Below are 18,532 nucleotides of genomic sequence, written 5' to 3'. Positions count from 1 at the left end.
ACGAAGACTAAACGAGTACTTAGATCCTAAGATGGATATCAAAAAGGAATTATATCGCAAAGATACTGATTAACAACAAAGCCACAAGTGGCAACGTTTCCTGTTGCTCCAAGTGTTTTACTTTTTAAATGTAGTTGAATGTGGTGTTAATTATATCAATGGCTCTTCCTCTTCTTCTTCACGATCCTATGGAGTAGAACTTTATTTGGGGTTAGGTAAAAAAAAAATATATATCTTCAAAAATGCTCTATTTTCCACCTCTACTGTAAACACAGCCATCCAATTGATGTTGTGTTTGGGGAACATAATTTGCCCGGCAAAATTCATCCATTTATCCATCTCGGTGCAGTCAGTTTTCTTTCTTTTTTATGTATGACAAAAACCTGGCGTTTGAACAGGGGATGCGTAAAAATTCACAACACTTAGCATGTGTGACCACTTTATAAAGCCGCTGCGCTTCTATGACGCTACTGGACGCAGAGCGTATTTCAGCCAATAAGAGCGTCGCTGAGTCCCAACTACTTCCGCTCAGGTGACTCCAGTTTCCACTGGAGAAGAGACAGGGCTTCGATCGCAGTTAGCCAGTGTCCAACGCTTAGCGCTAACGTGCGGCTAGCGGAAAATTATACGCGTCAAAGCTCGCTTGTACGTTCAATAAGAGCCGTGTGTGCGTTTAATTGAACCTTTGGGAATTGCAATTATTATTTACCATGAAGAAAATAAAAAGGCCCACATCCTGACGGCCACTGTAGGGTCAATGACGGACAGTCGCCTCGTCGGTGACTGACATGGATGCAAGTGACATTAAGGTAATTTTCTTTCTATAATTACGCTCTGTTATGTTGCGATTTGCAGTGTAGTTTGCCACATTTTATTTTTTTTAAGATGGGCAGTTTAGCACTTCTTGCTTAGCGTCTTTAGTAGCGCTAACGGCATCGGTTTTTCTCGCATGACGCCTATCATTCATTGACGATGTTTTTATTTTATCTGTGGCAAATTTGCTGTGCTTCTGTCGCCGGCGGAGTATTGGTGTTATTCTCCATATTTGTCGTCATTGCCTTCTGCGATGAGAGCGACGTGTTTGTCGATGCTAACTTGGTTTGTAGCGATATGAGTCAAAACATCTCAGCTGTCACCGAACGACGGTTGGAAGAAGCAACAGCTGAGTAACAAATTCACTTCACTTGTTCAGTCACCATCGACGCAGAATAAACATTCATGCAGCTGTTCACTGCAGTACACGAGAGTGCATTCAGGTGAGGCGCCTGGGTTTAATAGGTAGTGTGGAGAAGAATGTCTGGTTCTTCAGCATTTATGACATTCCACTGCCGAGTGTGTGTGGACGAGTGCAGACATTCGACGTGCCAGTGTTTTGGCATGTGACGTCATAAGGTGTGGTGACTTTGTGGGTGACTGGAAACAAAACATTGTGCAATTTTGTGTCGTTCGCCATACCTTTTGAAATATCAAGATGTTGAAGCACCCAAAGTAAGTGTCTTCACAGTTCTTATCTGATCATTTGATAACCATTTTAAGATTTGATCTTTCCACTGCAAGTATAACTTAGGTTCTTCTAGTAGTATCTAGGGTATTGAATAAATGTTTTGATAAAATTGTTTTTGCATGATTAAACAACAAAATGTACATGGTAGGTGTACAACAACTCGGTGCACTAGTAGAACAAATGTTAATTGCGGTAACTGTAACGAATGCACTCTAAAAAAAATCTACTGTTTTTTTTCATTTTTGATCATTAATTTATGTCTTAATAACTTTAAAATGTAAATTCTTAATATTTGTAGTGTTGATTTTAGTTAGTACCCAATAGCAAGCCAGTTGTTTGCTCCAAAAAGATTTGCGGAGTTGTTTCTAGTTATAGCTTTATGTTGGAGGATAATACAAATGACAAGTAGTTCTGTAAATCCATTTCTTTGTTGAAAATACAGGAAAGCCAATTTCACATGATTAAAACTTTCAGTTAATTTGTCCAAATTATTCTGTATCATATTTCTGCTCACTCTTAGAACCACGTTGGGATACTAGCTTCCAAAGTTATTTTGTTGATTTGTCCAGCTTACACCGTATGGTATTTCTGATCATTAGTAAAACAACAATGGCAAAGTAACAAGACAACTACTGTATATGGTACTAGTAAGGAAATGTTGTGCAGTAGACAACAATGCTACGACTAATACGCAAAATTCTACGAGGCAACATCTAGCACTTCACAAATTGTGAAAGTTGTTTGCAGATGAGTGTATGTAATTGTCCAGTTGAAGCTTTTCTACTAGGGTGCAGAAATGATACAGTAGTGAAAAGAACTTAATCGTAAGACAGTCATTTTTACTACTGTGCTGAATTGTGATACTAGTAAAGACAACAAGGAAGCGCATGTATTAAAATTGTTCTCATTGCATGGACCCATTTCTTTCATTAAATTTTTTATTCTTTATAATTGTTCTTTTTTGTCTTACATTCTTTGTATAGTTGGAGGAAGTAAGAATTCCATTGCAGTGTTGTCTTGACTGTGGACGTGATGAATACCTTGAAACTTAAACTGGATTCAATGAATTCCCCAGTCCACTCGCTAAAGTCAGCACAGACACACATGACATATGTGTGCACAGTGTAGTTATAATAATAAATTGGGCTTGTATCGCACAAAGATGAGGCAAACACAAAAGTTTAATTGGATCTCTGTCTATCATGTTGGCTCTACCATCCCCAATGGATGCGCATCTGTCTGTGACCTCAATGCAACTTTCACAATTGCCTCTATTCTCCTTCACACGCTCTCTAAGAGACACACGCGTATAGACAAACAGTCCTCTTGCAGCCATTCAAAACATTACAATTTTATTATCAACATTGAGTTCTAAATGCAAGTTTCACTTCTTGTGCGCGTGCGGCCGTGATGCTCGCCTTTGCGCTTTAATTAGCTTATCCATTGTCGCTTTCTCTTTTATCCTCTCGGACTTAATCCTGTAACAGCTTGCCATGGAAGCTTTTTTTTCCTATCAGGTGTCTTTATAAGTCCTACTTAAATGTATGAGAATATATTGTGCCCATTTTTAAATGGATTTGTTGTTTTTAGTGTTAAGGCTTTTTGCTTGTTTTTAAAATTTCTTTGATGTACATTGAAATGCAAAGGATTATGGTTTGAATTGAATGCTCAAATGCTATAGTTAACATTGGGTCAACATTGGAGTTAGGTTTGAATTGACTATCCATGATTAATCTGCTACATTTCTATTTAGACAAGACATTTGTTGATGTGAGAAGTAAAAATGGAGGGGGAAATAAACCACCCACCCCAAATGGTGGTGGGACACAATAGCTGACTCTGTTACATGCAAAGACTTCACTGTAACTTGCATCTCAAGCACCGTTTGGAGAAATTAGGAAGCCTCTTTGTTCGCTGAACTCGTTCATCCCTTTCTTAATTGGCAGTTTTGGACACACAAGAACACATGAACCATTTTTTAAAAGTATTTTTAACTAACAAAGGACTCATCCAATTTGTCTATAAAAGCACGACATATGCACACAATCATGTTAATAAAGACAGTAGAAATTCTTGGAAATACCAATAGCAATCATTTCCCAAACGTCTTGTTTGTGTAATGACAAAGACCGGTTCAAAAATGTTTCTCACAAGTTATTATGGAAAAAAAAGACTGCTAGTGTAGGAAATTTCAGGTCTTGCCATCATGCATGCCACAATTGTTTGTCGGTGTTTATGGCCAGCTGATATAAATGGTGATTATAAACTCTTTTAAAATAGGCAAAAAATAATCAACCAATGAATTGATTCTTTCAATAATCCATACTTCCATACTTTGAAATTATGTCTAATTGACAGTGCACAAACTAAACAAACATAAATGATGATACCGTTGATTGGTTTTATCCATAACACATTGGAAAATAGGAAAAATCATTTAGCATTATTTTTCAATATAAAAAAGTATCTTTTATTTGGATTCAACACAATAACATCAGTCTGTTCTCATGAAGGACTACAGAAACCTGATCATATGGACTGTTAAGAAGTTGAGATTTTGACAGTTTGGACAATTTTAAAGTAAATTTAGGTATCTTCAATTGTACATGCTTCATCACTTTTCATAAATAATTGTCCATGAATTTGATAATCAGTTAGTTGTCAATTTATTGATTAATCATTGCACCTGTACATTTTTGTTTTTATTTTTTGGTGCAAAAAAACTCATTTGAAGTGAGGGCAGGAAGCTCATCTTTGTCAAACCATGATCTTCGGGCTGTTACTAACAATTATTTCCTCCACTTTCTGTTTACGATCTCTACACCATTTGAGAGCACTTCTAGCTGGCCTGGTAGACTGTGAAGCGTCAGGTTTTCACTGTAGCTCCAGGATTGCTGATAAAATGGTTGTAGTTTTGCATTTCCAAAAGTCGTATAAAAGATGTATAAAATGATGCGTAAAATTAATTTAAAATGATTTAGAGTGACTAGTTGATGATGGGAAAACACCATGTACTAATTTACATAATCAACGTCGATTATTCGTGGCAGCCCTCTCAAAGTCTCGTCTTCTAAGCTTTTTGAGAAATACATAAATTAGTTGCATATTTTCAGTAATTTTAAGACCATATATTAATCTGGAGAAAGCAGCCTCCTTATTTACCACTATATGTCATTGTATGCATTATGTAATGAATAATTTGGTTGTGTTGCTCACATTCCAAAATTAATGTTGAAGTCTTTTTTGCAGGATGTGAAACTTTCAGCTGAAGTGGAACCCTTCATCCCACAGAGGAAAGGCTTCGAAGGATCCCTGGTCGGCATGAGTCTGTCTGGAGAGCCGGTTGGAGGTGGCGGAGGCATGGGCGGGGGCAACGGGGGGGTGGAAACTACTCCTATACCGAGCTACCTCATCACCTGCTACCCTTTTGTTCAGGAGAACCAACCCAACAGGTGCTGTCAGTGTCACGGGCAGGGAAAGGAACCTCCTAATTAACATGAGGCTCCACATTAGCTTGATTTTTTTTGAATACTCTTAGATAAGTTCAAATTCCATGTGGAGCAGCGGAAGAATCTTCTTATGTAAAGTAGCCTCACTCAGTTTCCTGACCTTTTTCCCCTCCCATCATTGTTTGGCCTCTGCACAAGTGTGTGAGCAGACTTCCCCATGGGCATGATTGTGTCTGTTGTCCTCTCTGTGTCCAAGTGGACCCATCGGGGGAAAAAATACAAAACAAAACGTAACACAAGCTCTTTGGGACTTCCATTTTGTCTTTTAAACAAATCCCTCATACAGTGGCCGAAATTTAATTTGCGAGTTAATTTTGAGTACCTGTGATACGTATATTGGAATTGGACATTTCCGATTTTCAGGATGTGCACGAAAAAGAACGGTAACATTCACTGGTTTTCCTGTTTTGAAACAATGCACCGAACAGGCTTATTACAACCTTTAAATATTGGCACAGTTAACACATTTATATGAGTTCACTTTTTTCATAGAACTCCGGGGGTAACCAAATTACATTTATGAAAACATGCTTAATGCCATTAGTTTATTTCAACAATGTATTTATTGATTTAGCGTGGTTAAGGAATAGATACCGGCATAGAGTTCCAAGTGGACCTGGCACCACAACCAGTTTCCAGTGGCTGTTTTTTGCACACCAGCACTCTTCTAAATCCTGCACATATCCGCTTCATTGTTTCCTTCCGCACTATTTGAATGCAAGGAAGTGAGTGCTATAGCAGGTTGGTTGTGAAAATGTCAACATTTGTGTAGCATGAACACACTGTCTTGGCAAAGCATCAGTACTTAATTGTGGTACCACAGATGTTACATCCCTCCTCTAGAGGCCTTTTGCCTCTTAACTCATTCACTGCCAGTTCAGTCAGCATGAATCTTTAGTCATCAGTGGCAGTGACTTAGATAAATTCCACGGAATGGCACACAAAGTGATATTTACTGCAAGTAATGCATTTTTGTTCTTTGATTTATAACATTCAAGTAGAATAAATAACTTGTTCTGTGCCAACCCAGTAAAAATGCATCTTTGATGTTAACAGGTTTCAATGGCCCTGGTATATTACTCTTCCATGCTGATCTGTTTGTGAAATTCACATATTTAAAATGCACTTATTTAACACCGCCCCATCCTCAACAAATATAAGATTTGAATGTAAAAAAGTATTAATAGCTGCATCAGGAGGTTTGAAAAAACATTCTTACTTTCCGCTTCCTTTGCACATTGCATTTTTCAATAAACCTGACTAAAAAGGACATTGCAAATGCAGACAGAAAGAACACTTTGACTTGATCGTAAGCATGAAAACGTCAGAATGCCACAAGATGGTGCCAATGTAATACTTTGTCTATTGCTGACCATGACATGGACCATCGTAATATCATTGTCATTTACTTTTTCTCTATGTGGCAGTGAAATAATCTTGATTCATTTGACAACAGATTTTTGAGCTATATTGGCTCCCAAAGGTTGTCCAAATAGGTATGTGCCAGTGATTCTGGTTGTAACAACTGCAATTTTGCACTGTGCCCTCATCCAAGGCAGTTTAGCGGCATGGGTTAACTTCGCAAGGGTTTCGAACGACACAGCTTCGGGAGTAAACAATAGCCTTCTCTTGTTCTCACAGGCAGCATCCAATGTACAATGGAGGGGAGCTGCGCTGGCATCAGCCTAATCCTGGCCCCGGTGGTCCCTATTTGGCCTACCCAATCATGTCCTCCCCTCAGCCACCTGTGTCCAATGACTATACCTACTACCAGATTATGCCTGCCCCATGCCCCACTGTGATGGGCTTCTACCAGCCATTCCCTGGTACCTATGCGGGGCCAGTGCAGCCCGGAGTTGTTAACCCAGTCTCTGCAGATGTTAGCTCCCTTGGGCCAGCGTACGGGATAGCCAATCATAGAGGGAGAGGCATGGTTCGACCTAATGTCTCAAAGGTAAAAAGGCTCGTGTTGATTTTTCACATACACACGTAGACAAAAGTGTTGAGATCCTTCTCTTCGTGAAATATAAAGAAATAGCAATAAGCGATATTTTCGCTTAAAAGTGGGTTCAAATTATGATGTCTAATTTTTTGCCTTTGAACCTTTGAAATTTCTTGGTCACGAAACAAATTCAACGTGTTAGTTGGCACTCACTAAACTGAGGTTGGCGCTTTATTGTTCTATCACATATGATTATTTTACAACAAACTTGTCTTCCCCTCACTTTAATGTAAAACAGCAGCACTTAGGTGTGTACCAGCCACCGCGGGGTCGCCGCCCCCAAAACCGGACTTTGCCTGCACAGAAGGAAGTATGCAACATAGGTCACGGTGGTTGGACTAAGAAAGTACTACTAGTGGATGCAGCCCAGCAGACTGGTAAGCAGTTTATACCTACAATGCTTTAAGGATGCAAAAAACGTAATATCGAACTGTTTTAAAACTTGTATGCTGAGCAATAAAAGATGATAACGTTTCACAAAAGGCTTCCTTTGGCAAAGCGAGGTTACTTTCGTTTTAGTAAGGACATTTAGCTTACTGCCAATAACCACAGCATCTGGTTGTACTGGTTGATGATGCAAATGCTAGGGCAACAGAAAGGGAATGTAGCGATTCCAGTTAGGTCACTTACCTTTGTGCATGATGTCACCTGTAATGTTTCTGACTTTACATGAGTAAATGACTTGTACGTCTACAAAAACCAAGTTTGCCATGGTCAGGTTTTATATATGGACAGTTGGTGCTGTTTTGACTGGATTGTAATTTGAAATTAAATGTCCTTTATGAGTCCATTTGTAAAATAGTGGTGATGTAATAACAAACAAAGTGCTCTGTGATTGTGTATGTATGACAATATTGTATTCATGGCATGTGTCTAATCTGTTACCTCATTGTTAGATTTCCCAGGTGAGGTATCCGGGCGGTGTTTCGGGGATACTACCAGTCCATTACTGTGGAAGAACCGAACAAAGAGGCAGCAGACAGCCAATGCAGCCGAAAGCTACAGCGATCAGGGCACCAGTGAAGCCGATCTCGACAGTGACAGTGGATACTGTAGCCCCAAACATAAGCAGGGAGCAGGAGTTGCACATCGAACAGCAGAGGTGTCCACGTCATCCACAGTATGGAAATCGGCTGCTTATTTATTTTTAAGTCTTGTAGTATATTGGCTCAGCTGCCCATAATGTTCTATTTGGCAACATGTCTTTGTTAAATGCATTGAAATGTTTGAGGTGAATCTATTTTATGATTTTCAAAATACAGGTGTAGTAATTGTTAAATAACACTTCAAATATCAAATCAAAGATTATACTGTGTGTCAACTTCAATATCTCTCCTTTTTTCTTTAGGGAGTGGATACTGGTGTAATGACACGTAAGTGCCCAACGTTTGCCAAATAAAAACTTATTTTTGTTTGTTTTGAACCCTGTCCATTGTGATGCCATTTTTACTATGCCATATGTTAAGAGCTATGTTTCTAGGTTATTTCTTTCTGGCGGGGTTTTGGGTAGACTATCAAATTTACTGTTTTTCTACATTGAGAGTAAAACTTTTGTTTTTGTGGTTTTTAAATAGTCCCTCTTTTGTTGGATTGTGCATGTACCTGTCTTTAAATGTATCAGAATTGTTGTTTCTCTACCAGCAGGTTCCTGGGTAAGTTTCCACAGAGCAGACCAGAGAAAGAATGCTGAACAGAGTAACTTCTCACAGGTGAACATAAGCTATAAGTCTATTTTTTCAGGTACATTTCCAAATACATTTTTCTTAACTCTGTGGCCCTTTTTTTTGTTTGTTTTTGTTTTAGGATTTTCATAGTGCCTGTCCAGGGCGTGGCATTCCGAACCATTCAGAACATAGACTGCAGCCAGCACTGGCCACACGTGATGAGATTACTCCGGAGCCCCTTTACTTTGAAGTGAGAAAATCAGTATCTTGTTCATTTGTGATTCAAATTAACCCAATTTATTTCTTGCTCAAAGATGTGTTTTATACTTTACAAGGATGAAGATGAGCGAGATGACTTTCCAGACTTACCCACTGGAGGTAGTGTACAGCGTTGCACCAAAACAGAAGCAACTTTATCCCAGAGCCAAATGCAGCCTAAACTGCATAGAAATCTGGTATGTAAATTGCATCAATGTGCCATTAAGTGTTGTCAGAAAGTCTGTCTATCGTCAACATCAGTTTCCTGGTAGTTCCAGATTGCTAACTGGAGTGCTTAATTTTCATCTGGTTTAGTTTGCCGTGCATTGGGTGTAAAGTATTTCTGGTTCATTTTCAGAGAGTTAAGATGAGGAATCTGGGTGGCAATTAATATATGTAGATTCATTTTACATTGATTAAATGTTTTTTTTTTGCAGGGGCGAGGTTAGGTGTTTCCTTGGATTAACCTGTTGGGCTGTGGTGTAATTTATGTAAAGTGTGCATGCAAAAAAGAATATACCATGGTTATTATTACTAACATGTTGCAATGTGATTTTCTTAAGCACAATCTCAAGTTATTTCTGTTTGATGAACACTCATAAATTTCCATGATCGCTATGGATACTAACCTTAATCCTCATTAAGGCAATGTGGACACCAGCCACCTAAATATCGCAATGGAAAAAAGAAACTAGGCAAGATTTAAAAATGGGCTGATATTTACAAAACATAGCCTGCTTTTCATTACTAGTATTATACTGTTTTTAACAATTGATGTAGCTGTATTTTTCTAAAAATGTTGTTGCCCATAAATGAGTGACTGCCTTGTTCCACACTTTATATGCATCACACAAGAACAGCACTGCTTAGTACTCCCTATAGAAGGGTCCTGAAAGTGGTTCAGTTTTATTGGTTTCTATAAAACTCAAGAAGTGTTCTAGAACTGAACCAAATTTTCTCACTTGATTGAAAACACGGCTCTCTGTGATGGTTCATTTGAAGAGACAAAGCTTTTCATGTTTTTGTATTTATCACAGCTAGAAAACCTTGCAGAAAACTCCCCCATCAGCATCGTGCAGACACCAATCCCTATCACCACGTCTGTTCCCAAGAGGGCCAAGAGCCAGAGGAAGAAGGCCCTGGCTGCTGCTGTGGCCACTGCTCAGGAATATTCAGAGATTAGTATGGAACAGCAGAAGTTACAGGTATTGTGTTATGCACTCAATACTTGATGTTCATCTCGAGTCAATCTGTTTTTTGTCGCATCATCTTGTTCTATCTTTTCTTTTGTCTCAACAGGAGGCTCTCACCAAGGCAGCGGGTAAGAAGAGCAAAACACCCATCCCGCTGGATTTAGGAGACATGCTGGCAGATTTGGCTAAACAGCAGCAGGCAATGAAGGCCAGACAAATCACCAATACCAAGCCACTATCTTTCGCAGGTACCTCAGCTCAAATTGATGCTTAGGATTTTAAACGTCACTTCTCACATTTTTTAAGTTCTGCACTTTTTTCCTACTTCAAATCACTTTGTTCCATTTCCTTGCAGTTGGAACAACTACGCCATTCCACAGTACAGGCAGCTTGGCAGCTATGTTGAAGGGTCATCCTCAACCGCATATGGGCTCCCCTAATCCTTTGGATTCCACTGCTCCCCGTATAAAACGAGGGAAGGAGCGAGAGATCCCCAAAGTCAAGCGACCAACAGCTCTCAAGAAGGTTAACGGTTGATTCTTATGATTCGTGCGCAACAGAGGCACTAAGGGGCTGATTTACAGCGTAGTAATATGCTGATTAGAGCAATTCACACAATTTACTGCCTGCTATTTAGGATCTTGGTAGATGAGGCCCAATGTGCACAAAAGTATTGAGTTCATTCAGTGGCCAAGGCTAATTTGGTTACACTTTGGATCACGAGGTCTTTCAAATCCTTTTTTTCTCTTGCAAAAATTGACAACTGTGATCAGCATCAATTAACTGTTACAAGTAGAGTATTGTTTTGTATTTTCGTTACTCTTACTGTTTGCTTCTGCTCTGATTTTTTTTTTTTTTTGTCATAGATTATTCTTAAGGAGAGAGAAGGCAAAAAAGGTAAAACAAACATGGCACAAGGGTCACCTGGACAAGAAGACAATGGGGAGGATTGTTTACATTTTACTGAAGATCTTTCCCAAGAGCCAGCCTCTCAAGAAGGTAAATTAGATATGGGCTGAGTTTTTTTGGTTCTATATGTTAAAAAAAAAAAAAAAAAAAAAAAAAATCTTACTTAACGGTTCCTTGCTTCTCGTTATGTCACAGAAAATGGCTTGAGTGTGCCCAGTGACACATCCCTCTCCCCAGCTAGTCAGAACTCTCCATACAGCATCACCCCTGTATCACAGGGCTCTCCTTCAAGCTCTGGAATCGGGAGTCCCATGGCTTCAAATGCAATCACAATAATCCACAGTCGACGTTTTAGAGAGTAAGTTGCTCATTCGGCATTGCTCTCAGAAATCTGGTGAATGATTGTCCCACCCAAAAATCGCCTTGACTGGCTTAAACTGTAGTTTGCGGGTATTTTTTGTAAACACGGACATTTGTACCACACAAAATTGTCAAGGATGGCACAGATGTCTGACACATTGAGCCTCCTCAGCGAAAATGCATGCAAAAAGCCACAAATGTGCCTTTGTGTCTTCTGCTGTAAGCCTATTGTCCTTGCCCACTCTTCCCTAACACATTTTGCATTGATGTCCTCTAAACGGCCTTTGTGGCTAAACTGTTTACAGTTGTTTGCTTTGATCACCAGCTTGATGCAGCTTCACGATACTACCTTAAAGCCTAACATTCCTATTTTGCATAACCTTGCCATTATATTTCAACTGTAATGTGCGATGTTGTTGCCCACCGCAGATACTGTAACCAAGTGTTGAGCAAGGAGATTGATGAGAGTGTGACGCTGCTGCTACAGGAACTGGTCCGCTTCCAAGACCGTTCCTACCAGAAGGACCCCAACAAGGCCAAGTCCAAGCGCCGCCTCGTCATGGGCCTCCGAGAGGTCACCAAACACATGAAGCTACGTATCATCAAGTGCGTCATCATCTCTCCAAACTGTGAGAAGATCCAAGCCAAAGGTGAGACACGAACCTTACACACTGTTATTTATATTATAAATCATTGAATAATCCGTAAAGATGGGATGAGATTTTGTGAGATTAGAACGTCACAAGATTTTTGGTCCCTTCACAGCCCACACACAGGTCTATGTATCTTTCAGTCATAACACAGTCGATAACACACGAGAACGCACTGCTTGTTAATGCTTTGAATGACAGTAAAACACATTGCCAAATGTTTTGAGGAGGCCAGCCAACTTCTAAATAAAAGGGTTGGATGTGAAGAGTGCTGGGTCACGGCCAAGGGCGGGGACCTTGGCGCACCCATCCCTGGCTATAGACGCTAGTTCTTGGGAAATGGAATGTCACCTCAGGTTCTTTGGCGGGGAAGGCGCCTGAGCTGGTGCGCAAGGCCGAGAAGTTCTAACTCGATATGGTCAGGCTCGCCCTCACTCACAATTTGTACCAGTCCTCTGGAGAGGGGTTGGACTCTCTTCCATTCTGGAGTTGCCCATGGTGAGAGGCACAGAGCAGGTGTGAGCATACATGTTCGATGGTGGGGGAGGATGCCGATCAGACCTGGCAGACCCAAACGTCGTGAGGGTCTGCTGGGAACGTCGCCTGTCAGAAGGAGTTTCAACTCCCACCTCTGGTAGAATTTCTCCCACGTCCCGGAGGAGGCGGGCGACATTGAGTCCGAGTTGACCGCCTCCATTTGAGGTGCCTGGTTGGTGCCTGTTGTGGCGACAATCCTTAAAATCGCTGGTGGACACCAGCGGTATGGGACGCCGTCAAGCTGAAGGACGATTCAGGAGGATTCAGCTGCCAGATATTGACTGGCCAAGTAGAGTACAGCTTTGTTGACAGTCGCCTTGGCAAAAACCTGGGTGTGGGAGAAGTTCAGTCAGGCCATGGAAAACCCACTTCCGGGCCGCTTGGTTCACCATCCATTGTCTCAGGAGGAGGAAGCAATGTACTATTAACACTGTGGGACGTCGTGGAATTTGTGTCTGGTCCCATCCCCAAAAATGATTCAGAACTGGCCATTATTGTCCTTGTGAGGCTGAATGTTTTTGATATAACATTTCTAGTCACAAAGTGGTCAAATAAACCTCTGTCGCCAAATGTAATTTATCTTTTTAGTCCTATATCAATCATTTCTGTACTTGTGTGCTATGTTGCAGGTGGTTTGGATGAAGCTCTGTACAATGTCATTGCTATGGCCAGGGAGCAGGGGATCCCGTTTGTGTTTGCCTTGGGCAGAAAAGCACTCGGACGTTGCGTCAACAAACTAGTGGCTGTTAGTGTGGTTGGAATCTTCAACTATTCTGGAGCCGAGGTCAGACATCTTTGTTTGTACCTGTAATTTTTTTATTGGTAGGTCAATCTACATAAAGCACAATATATGCTTTTTTTTTTTTTTCCATTTGCCTCTTTCAGGAACTATTTGACCGCCTGGTATCACTAACAGAAGAAGCCAGGAAAGCCTACAAGGATATGGTGACATCTCTGGAGCAGGAGCAGGCAGAGGAGGCTCTGAAACACGTCAAGAAAGTCCCACACCATATGGGACATTCACGCAACCACTCTGCAGCTTCTGCAACCTCTTTTTGCTCTGTCATCTCTGAGCCAATCTCGGAGGTCAATGAGAAGGAGTATGGTGAGATGTATTTCTTTACATTTTTGTATTTTTACACACACACACACACACACACACACACACACACACACACACATATATATATATATATATATATATATATATATATATATATATATATATATATATATATATATATATATATATATATATATATTGTGCAATGCAGTGCTTGATTTAATAAGTTTGAGTTAATTATGAGCTTGGTCCCAAGGCACCTCTGTATCTTATTTATTTTTGTGCCACTTGTCAGAGTGGACCCCCGGTTTACAACGCCCCTGCCATACGTTATTTTCACCTCATGGTGTGGACCGCGACGTTTTGTTTTGTCCCCTCTTTACACCATTTTTTTTTCGCGTTATGACATTAAAAAAAAAAAAAACCTTCTCTCTCAAACATTGCGGTCAGTGTGCCCGTGTGTCTACTCGGGGCAACGCGCTCATACGTAACTACACACGTTACTGCTTACATCACTACAATGCTGGTCCGCGATTGGCCGGCCATGGCTCCTAAGATTGCTAGTGATGTTAAAGCGAGAAGTAAGAAGATGATTTATATGGAAGCAAAGCTGGAGATAATTAAGAAATACGAAGATGGCTAAGCTAGCCTAGGCTAGGTTACCCTCACTAGGGAATATGGCCTTAACAAGCGTCACTTAAAGGTAAATAAATCCTTTATATATTTTTTATTTTTGATGTTATTTATTTGCATACATGAATATTATATATAAGTAGCACTTACTATACTATTTTGATACCAATTTTTAATATTTATATACAATTTTGATGTTTGAAGTGGAGCGGATTTATCTCGTAAACCGGGGGCCCACTGTACTTTGATGCTCAGTATAATAATTTAATGTGTTTTTCAAAAGAAAATATTTGCAAGGCCTTCTTCTCTTCCTTCAGAGACCAACTGGAGAAGTATGGTTGAAAGTTCTGATGCTCCGGAACCCGCAGAAGCCGAAAGTACTGGCCCTTCTCCTTCTGTAGCCCCCTACAGAGAGAACGACACCTTGACAGTCGCCACAAGCACTGTCCCGCAGAGGGCGGCTCTCCCGACGCAGGCTCACGGCGAGCGGGATGAGGTGCGTGCCGACGACCGGCTGGAGCTGGCTTCCCAGCAGAGCACCGAGACAGGCTCATTGGACGGCAGCTGCAGGGGCCCGCTCAACTCCTCCATCACCTCCACCACCTCCACCCTGGTTCCCGGCATGTTGGAGGAGGCCGAGGAGGAGGAGGAGGAAGAAGAGGACTATACGCCCGAACCCATTTCTGTGGAGGTGCCCACCCTCAACAGTCGCATCGAGTCATGGGTGTCTAAGACCCTGGAGAACATGCAGCTGGGAAAGAGCCAGGACAGTGCGGAAGAGGAGGAGGATGATGATGATGATGATGAAGAAGAGGAGGATGAGGATGAAGAAGAGGAAGAGGAGCAAGCACAGAGTGAGAATGAGGAAGTTTCAGATGGTACCACCAATACCAATGGGGAGAGCAAAGAGCAGGTGGAGGCCAAGGAGATCACAGCCTGACGTGAATTCTCTTCTTCGTCTTCCTCTTCCCTATTAGTCTGTCCCACGTCTTCTCATCTTGCAAAATCTGCAGCTGTTCTACTTGCATCTCTAGGCCACACCCTGACACCACTTCTAATCTCTCACTTTGGGCCTGATTTACTTAAGATATGCTTGTGAAAAAACAGGCGCATGTAAGCTGAGCTTCTAACCGTTAACCAATTATTTCCCCTTTGTTTTTGAAAGGCCTGAAAGAAAAATGATCTGGGCATATTGTCTGCTCAGCAATGCATTGTTTGAGCTTTACCAAGTATCACTATCTTGATCAACAGTAATATACATATAGTATGGCAGAGATAAGTGTTCATTAAAGCCAAGGCGGTGATTTTATTCTCAAAAAGAATCTTTGCTGTTGGGTGAAATCTACATCTCCAAAATTATTACTTCTCAGGAAAAAAAAAAATAGGAAAATTAACGTTGTGTCGAAACTATTGTTTGAAAACGAACTGTTCTAAAGGATGTTTTAAAAGTCATACAACTGAACCGTACTCCATATACCACTAGAGGAAGCCCACGTGCTGCGACACTGAGAATCACTCAGCTGTTCTAAAATCTGACTTAAATGACTGTCTCAAGAAAAAGTCATGTCATATTACCTATTACAAAACACCTTTGGATGTTTTGCTAACATGACTCCAATGCACAAACGCGCAGTATGACAATTGGCGCTGGTTTCTCCCATTTAATGATGTGCTGTTCCCTGTTTTAACTCGTTTACTGCCAGCCATTTTTGATAAATTTGACTTTTTCAATGCTCACACGTTATTGTGTTCTATGACTATATATTTTTCAAAATCTACCAGTTGAAAGCATATACGTTTTTCCTTTTTTTGTTTATTTGTATTTCTTTATTATCTGCAGTAGAAAAAGGGTGGTTTACAGAATTCATCCGTTTCTACTTTTGGACTCGACTGTGTTGACCTCATATATAAAATCTATAAAATATACTAGTGGTTGTTCATCAGTAAAGTTGTTTCCACGGTATTTACTGTGAAACAAATATTCACCCACCCATCCCCTTTGAAAAAAAAAAACGATTGGCAAGTTAACTTGCCAATGGCAATGAGTAAGTTAGTGCCATTTAGGCAGAATGTGGCATAATGATGCAGCCAATTCATGATCGAAGTGTGAGATATCTGCACCTCAGTAATGTTTTTTTTGCCTCTTCCACTTGCGATTTCATCACTTCAGACTTCGTTGGCTGATGAAAACCCCGTCTTCACCGGTTTTACATCTTTTGTCGATAGCGCACGCAATATGTTAATGAGTTAGCGCGCATCATTTGGCGTCTTAGTAATTCAGGCCCCTAATCTCAGGTATCCGTCAGCGCACAACACTCGCACGCCACGGACAGGGTCGAGGACCAAGCGGCAGCAGGTTAAGAAAGAAAAAAATGTTAAGCCCTGCAACCTGCAACACTTGAATTCAGGAGAGCCTCTTTTTTTTTCCGCCATCATCCGAAATTGGCAGTCTGCATTACCGGGAGCAAGTTCAGAAATGCTTTAGAGATCATGTGACTCCTCAGCTCCCGTCTAAAGCGAGCGCAGACCTTTTACAGTTCTTTGTGCAGGTGGTGTCAGTGTTTGTTTACAGGCACATAGCTTAAATTTACTTTACTGTGTTCATGAGCTTTACTTTTTTTGTACATATGTAATATGTTCATGTGAGACAGTGCGGGAGGGATGATTGGAAAGAAGACATTTTTTCATGTTTTCTTTTTGTGTTGTTTAAGTACTTGTCCGCTGTGTAGTTTCCGCGACAGGGCATTACTGCATCTGCAATTGGTCTGGCTTTCTCTAATGGCTCCTATCAGTCTGCAGGAAGTGTTTTATAATGTTTGAATATGTGCTTTCCCTCATCTTGCATTCAGATAATTTAGGAGGATTTAACTTCTGAGAAGCAAAACAGTAGCATCAGTGTACAGTACTGGGTTGTCATATTGATCCCACGGTGTTGCTGTCAGTGTTTCGCATTAACTGTTGCCATTTGTGCTCTAGGGTTTCGATGTTTAGCTCAAAAAACAGTTAAACCTGTGTTTAAATCGTCCCATAACAACTGTCAGGATAGTAAAGACCCTTGTTTATTGAAGGACGGCTGATGTCATACACACTACGATTGCTAATGCCTTTTAACTACAAGTATATGGTGTTAAAGAGTTGTTGATTGTATTTAAGAGAAGAAAACACCCAATCCCTTCCAAAAGCCATTTAACATGTTCGAAGTAAAATCCGGTTAAGTCAGAAAGTGTCACACATTTGGATCCTGAAAGTATTTGTAGTTTATTGAAAGGTACTCTCACCTTGTGGGCCTTTTTGTTGCCACATCCATCAAAGTGTTCATCGACAACAAGCGTGTGTTTTTTTGCACTATGTACATACAATTAAAAGAAAAAAGCTCTTGTGATTTAAAAGGAGCAAAAACAAAACAAAAATAACAAAAAGCGGTTCAATGAAGTACTTTTCCAGTGTGTTGTTCTATGTCTTTATATGAATATTTATGAGTCTTAACTACACCACTAGCAACATTGTAAAAGGCTGTTTCTCATAACCTAAAAACATATGGACTGATGATTAACATTAAAATGTTGTTTAATTTAAGTGAGTGTGCTTGATTCATTTATTTGCAGTTTATTTTTTTTATTTTTCCCCGGTTCGAGCCGAAAACGGCTTTCTGCTTGTTTCCCCCAAGCAGGTTGCAGGAACTAATGCTCTGACGCTCTCGTGTGGGTTTATCAAGCGGCCACTAGAGGGTAGCGAAGCTCAGATCGACCTCATCCCTGAAATACAGTACAGTGCTGGAGAGAGACCTCTTGCTTTGTCGCATTTGTGGAATAGATTTAGATGGATTAGTCACTCTTTATGAACGTGTTAGGTAAGTAAAATGTCAGAAAATGTGGTGCTTTGTTTTCATTCAACGCAAAAGAACAATCTGTTTTTATGAAGGTCTACGTCAACAGACTCAACTGATTGCTGGTGAGAAGCTGAATTCCAAATATTTTGAGAACTTTATACTATACATTCGGTCCCTGACGATATATTCATTATAAAAATAACTACATGAATATTTGTCGAGTTGACCTGAAATCTTACCTAAAAGTTAAGTCGACCTTTTTGTCTGAAGATTTATACGCGATTTCTTGATTCCACCAAAACATCATGATGATTTACACAAGAACAAGATCTTGTGTTTAAAGGTTAACTGCAAAATATAAAACTCTTTATTCTAGACTATAGAGCAAGACTGTTGAAATAAATAAAAATATATCATTTAA

The 18,532-nt window shown here is 40.3% G+C and overlaps 1 protein-coding gene across 3 annotated transcripts; it reads left to right on the top strand.

Moving 5' to 3' along the window:
* Positions 1–558: 558 nt before the first annotated feature.
* On the top strand, positions 559–17,858 carry secisbp2l (SECIS binding protein 2-like). 3 transcript variants are annotated; one of them, XM_088413616.1, is made up of 18 exons: positions 559–809; positions 4,754–4,956; positions 6,655–6,967; positions 7,257–7,392; positions 7,912–8,135; positions 8,364–8,388; positions 8,657–8,724; positions 8,819–8,929; positions 9,015–9,134; positions 9,975–10,142; positions 10,237–10,378; positions 10,486–10,655; positions 10,997–11,129; positions 11,235–11,397; positions 11,829–12,049; positions 13,216–13,370; positions 13,472–13,691; positions 14,600–17,858. In XM_088413616.1, exons 1-18 carry the CDS (start codon positions 789–791, stop codon positions 15,220–15,222), a joined length of 3,216 nt encoding a protein of 1,071 aa, XP_088269742.1. In that variant the 5' UTR covers positions 559–788; the 3' UTR covers positions 15,223–17,858. The 3 variants fall into 3 exon arrangements, with proteins under 3 accessions (XP_088269742.1, XP_088269743.1, XP_088269741.1); XM_088413617.1 differs by having other exon boundaries at positions 7,254–7,392; positions 8,660–8,724; XM_088413615.1 differs by having other exon boundaries at positions 7,254–7,392.
* Positions 17,859–18,532: the final 674 nt, after the last annotated feature.

This window comes from Hippichthys cyanospilos, chromosome 4 (assembly GCF_059441005.1).
Source record: "Hippichthys cyanospilos isolate Australia breed blue-spotted pipefish chromosome 4, RoL_Hcya_1.0, whole genome shotgun sequence".
In the NCBI taxonomy this organism is placed as follows: domain Eukaryota; kingdom Metazoa; phylum Chordata; class Actinopteri; order Syngnathiformes; family Syngnathidae; genus Hippichthys; species Hippichthys cyanospilos.
This window is presented reverse-complemented; position numbering and strand designations above follow the sequence as displayed.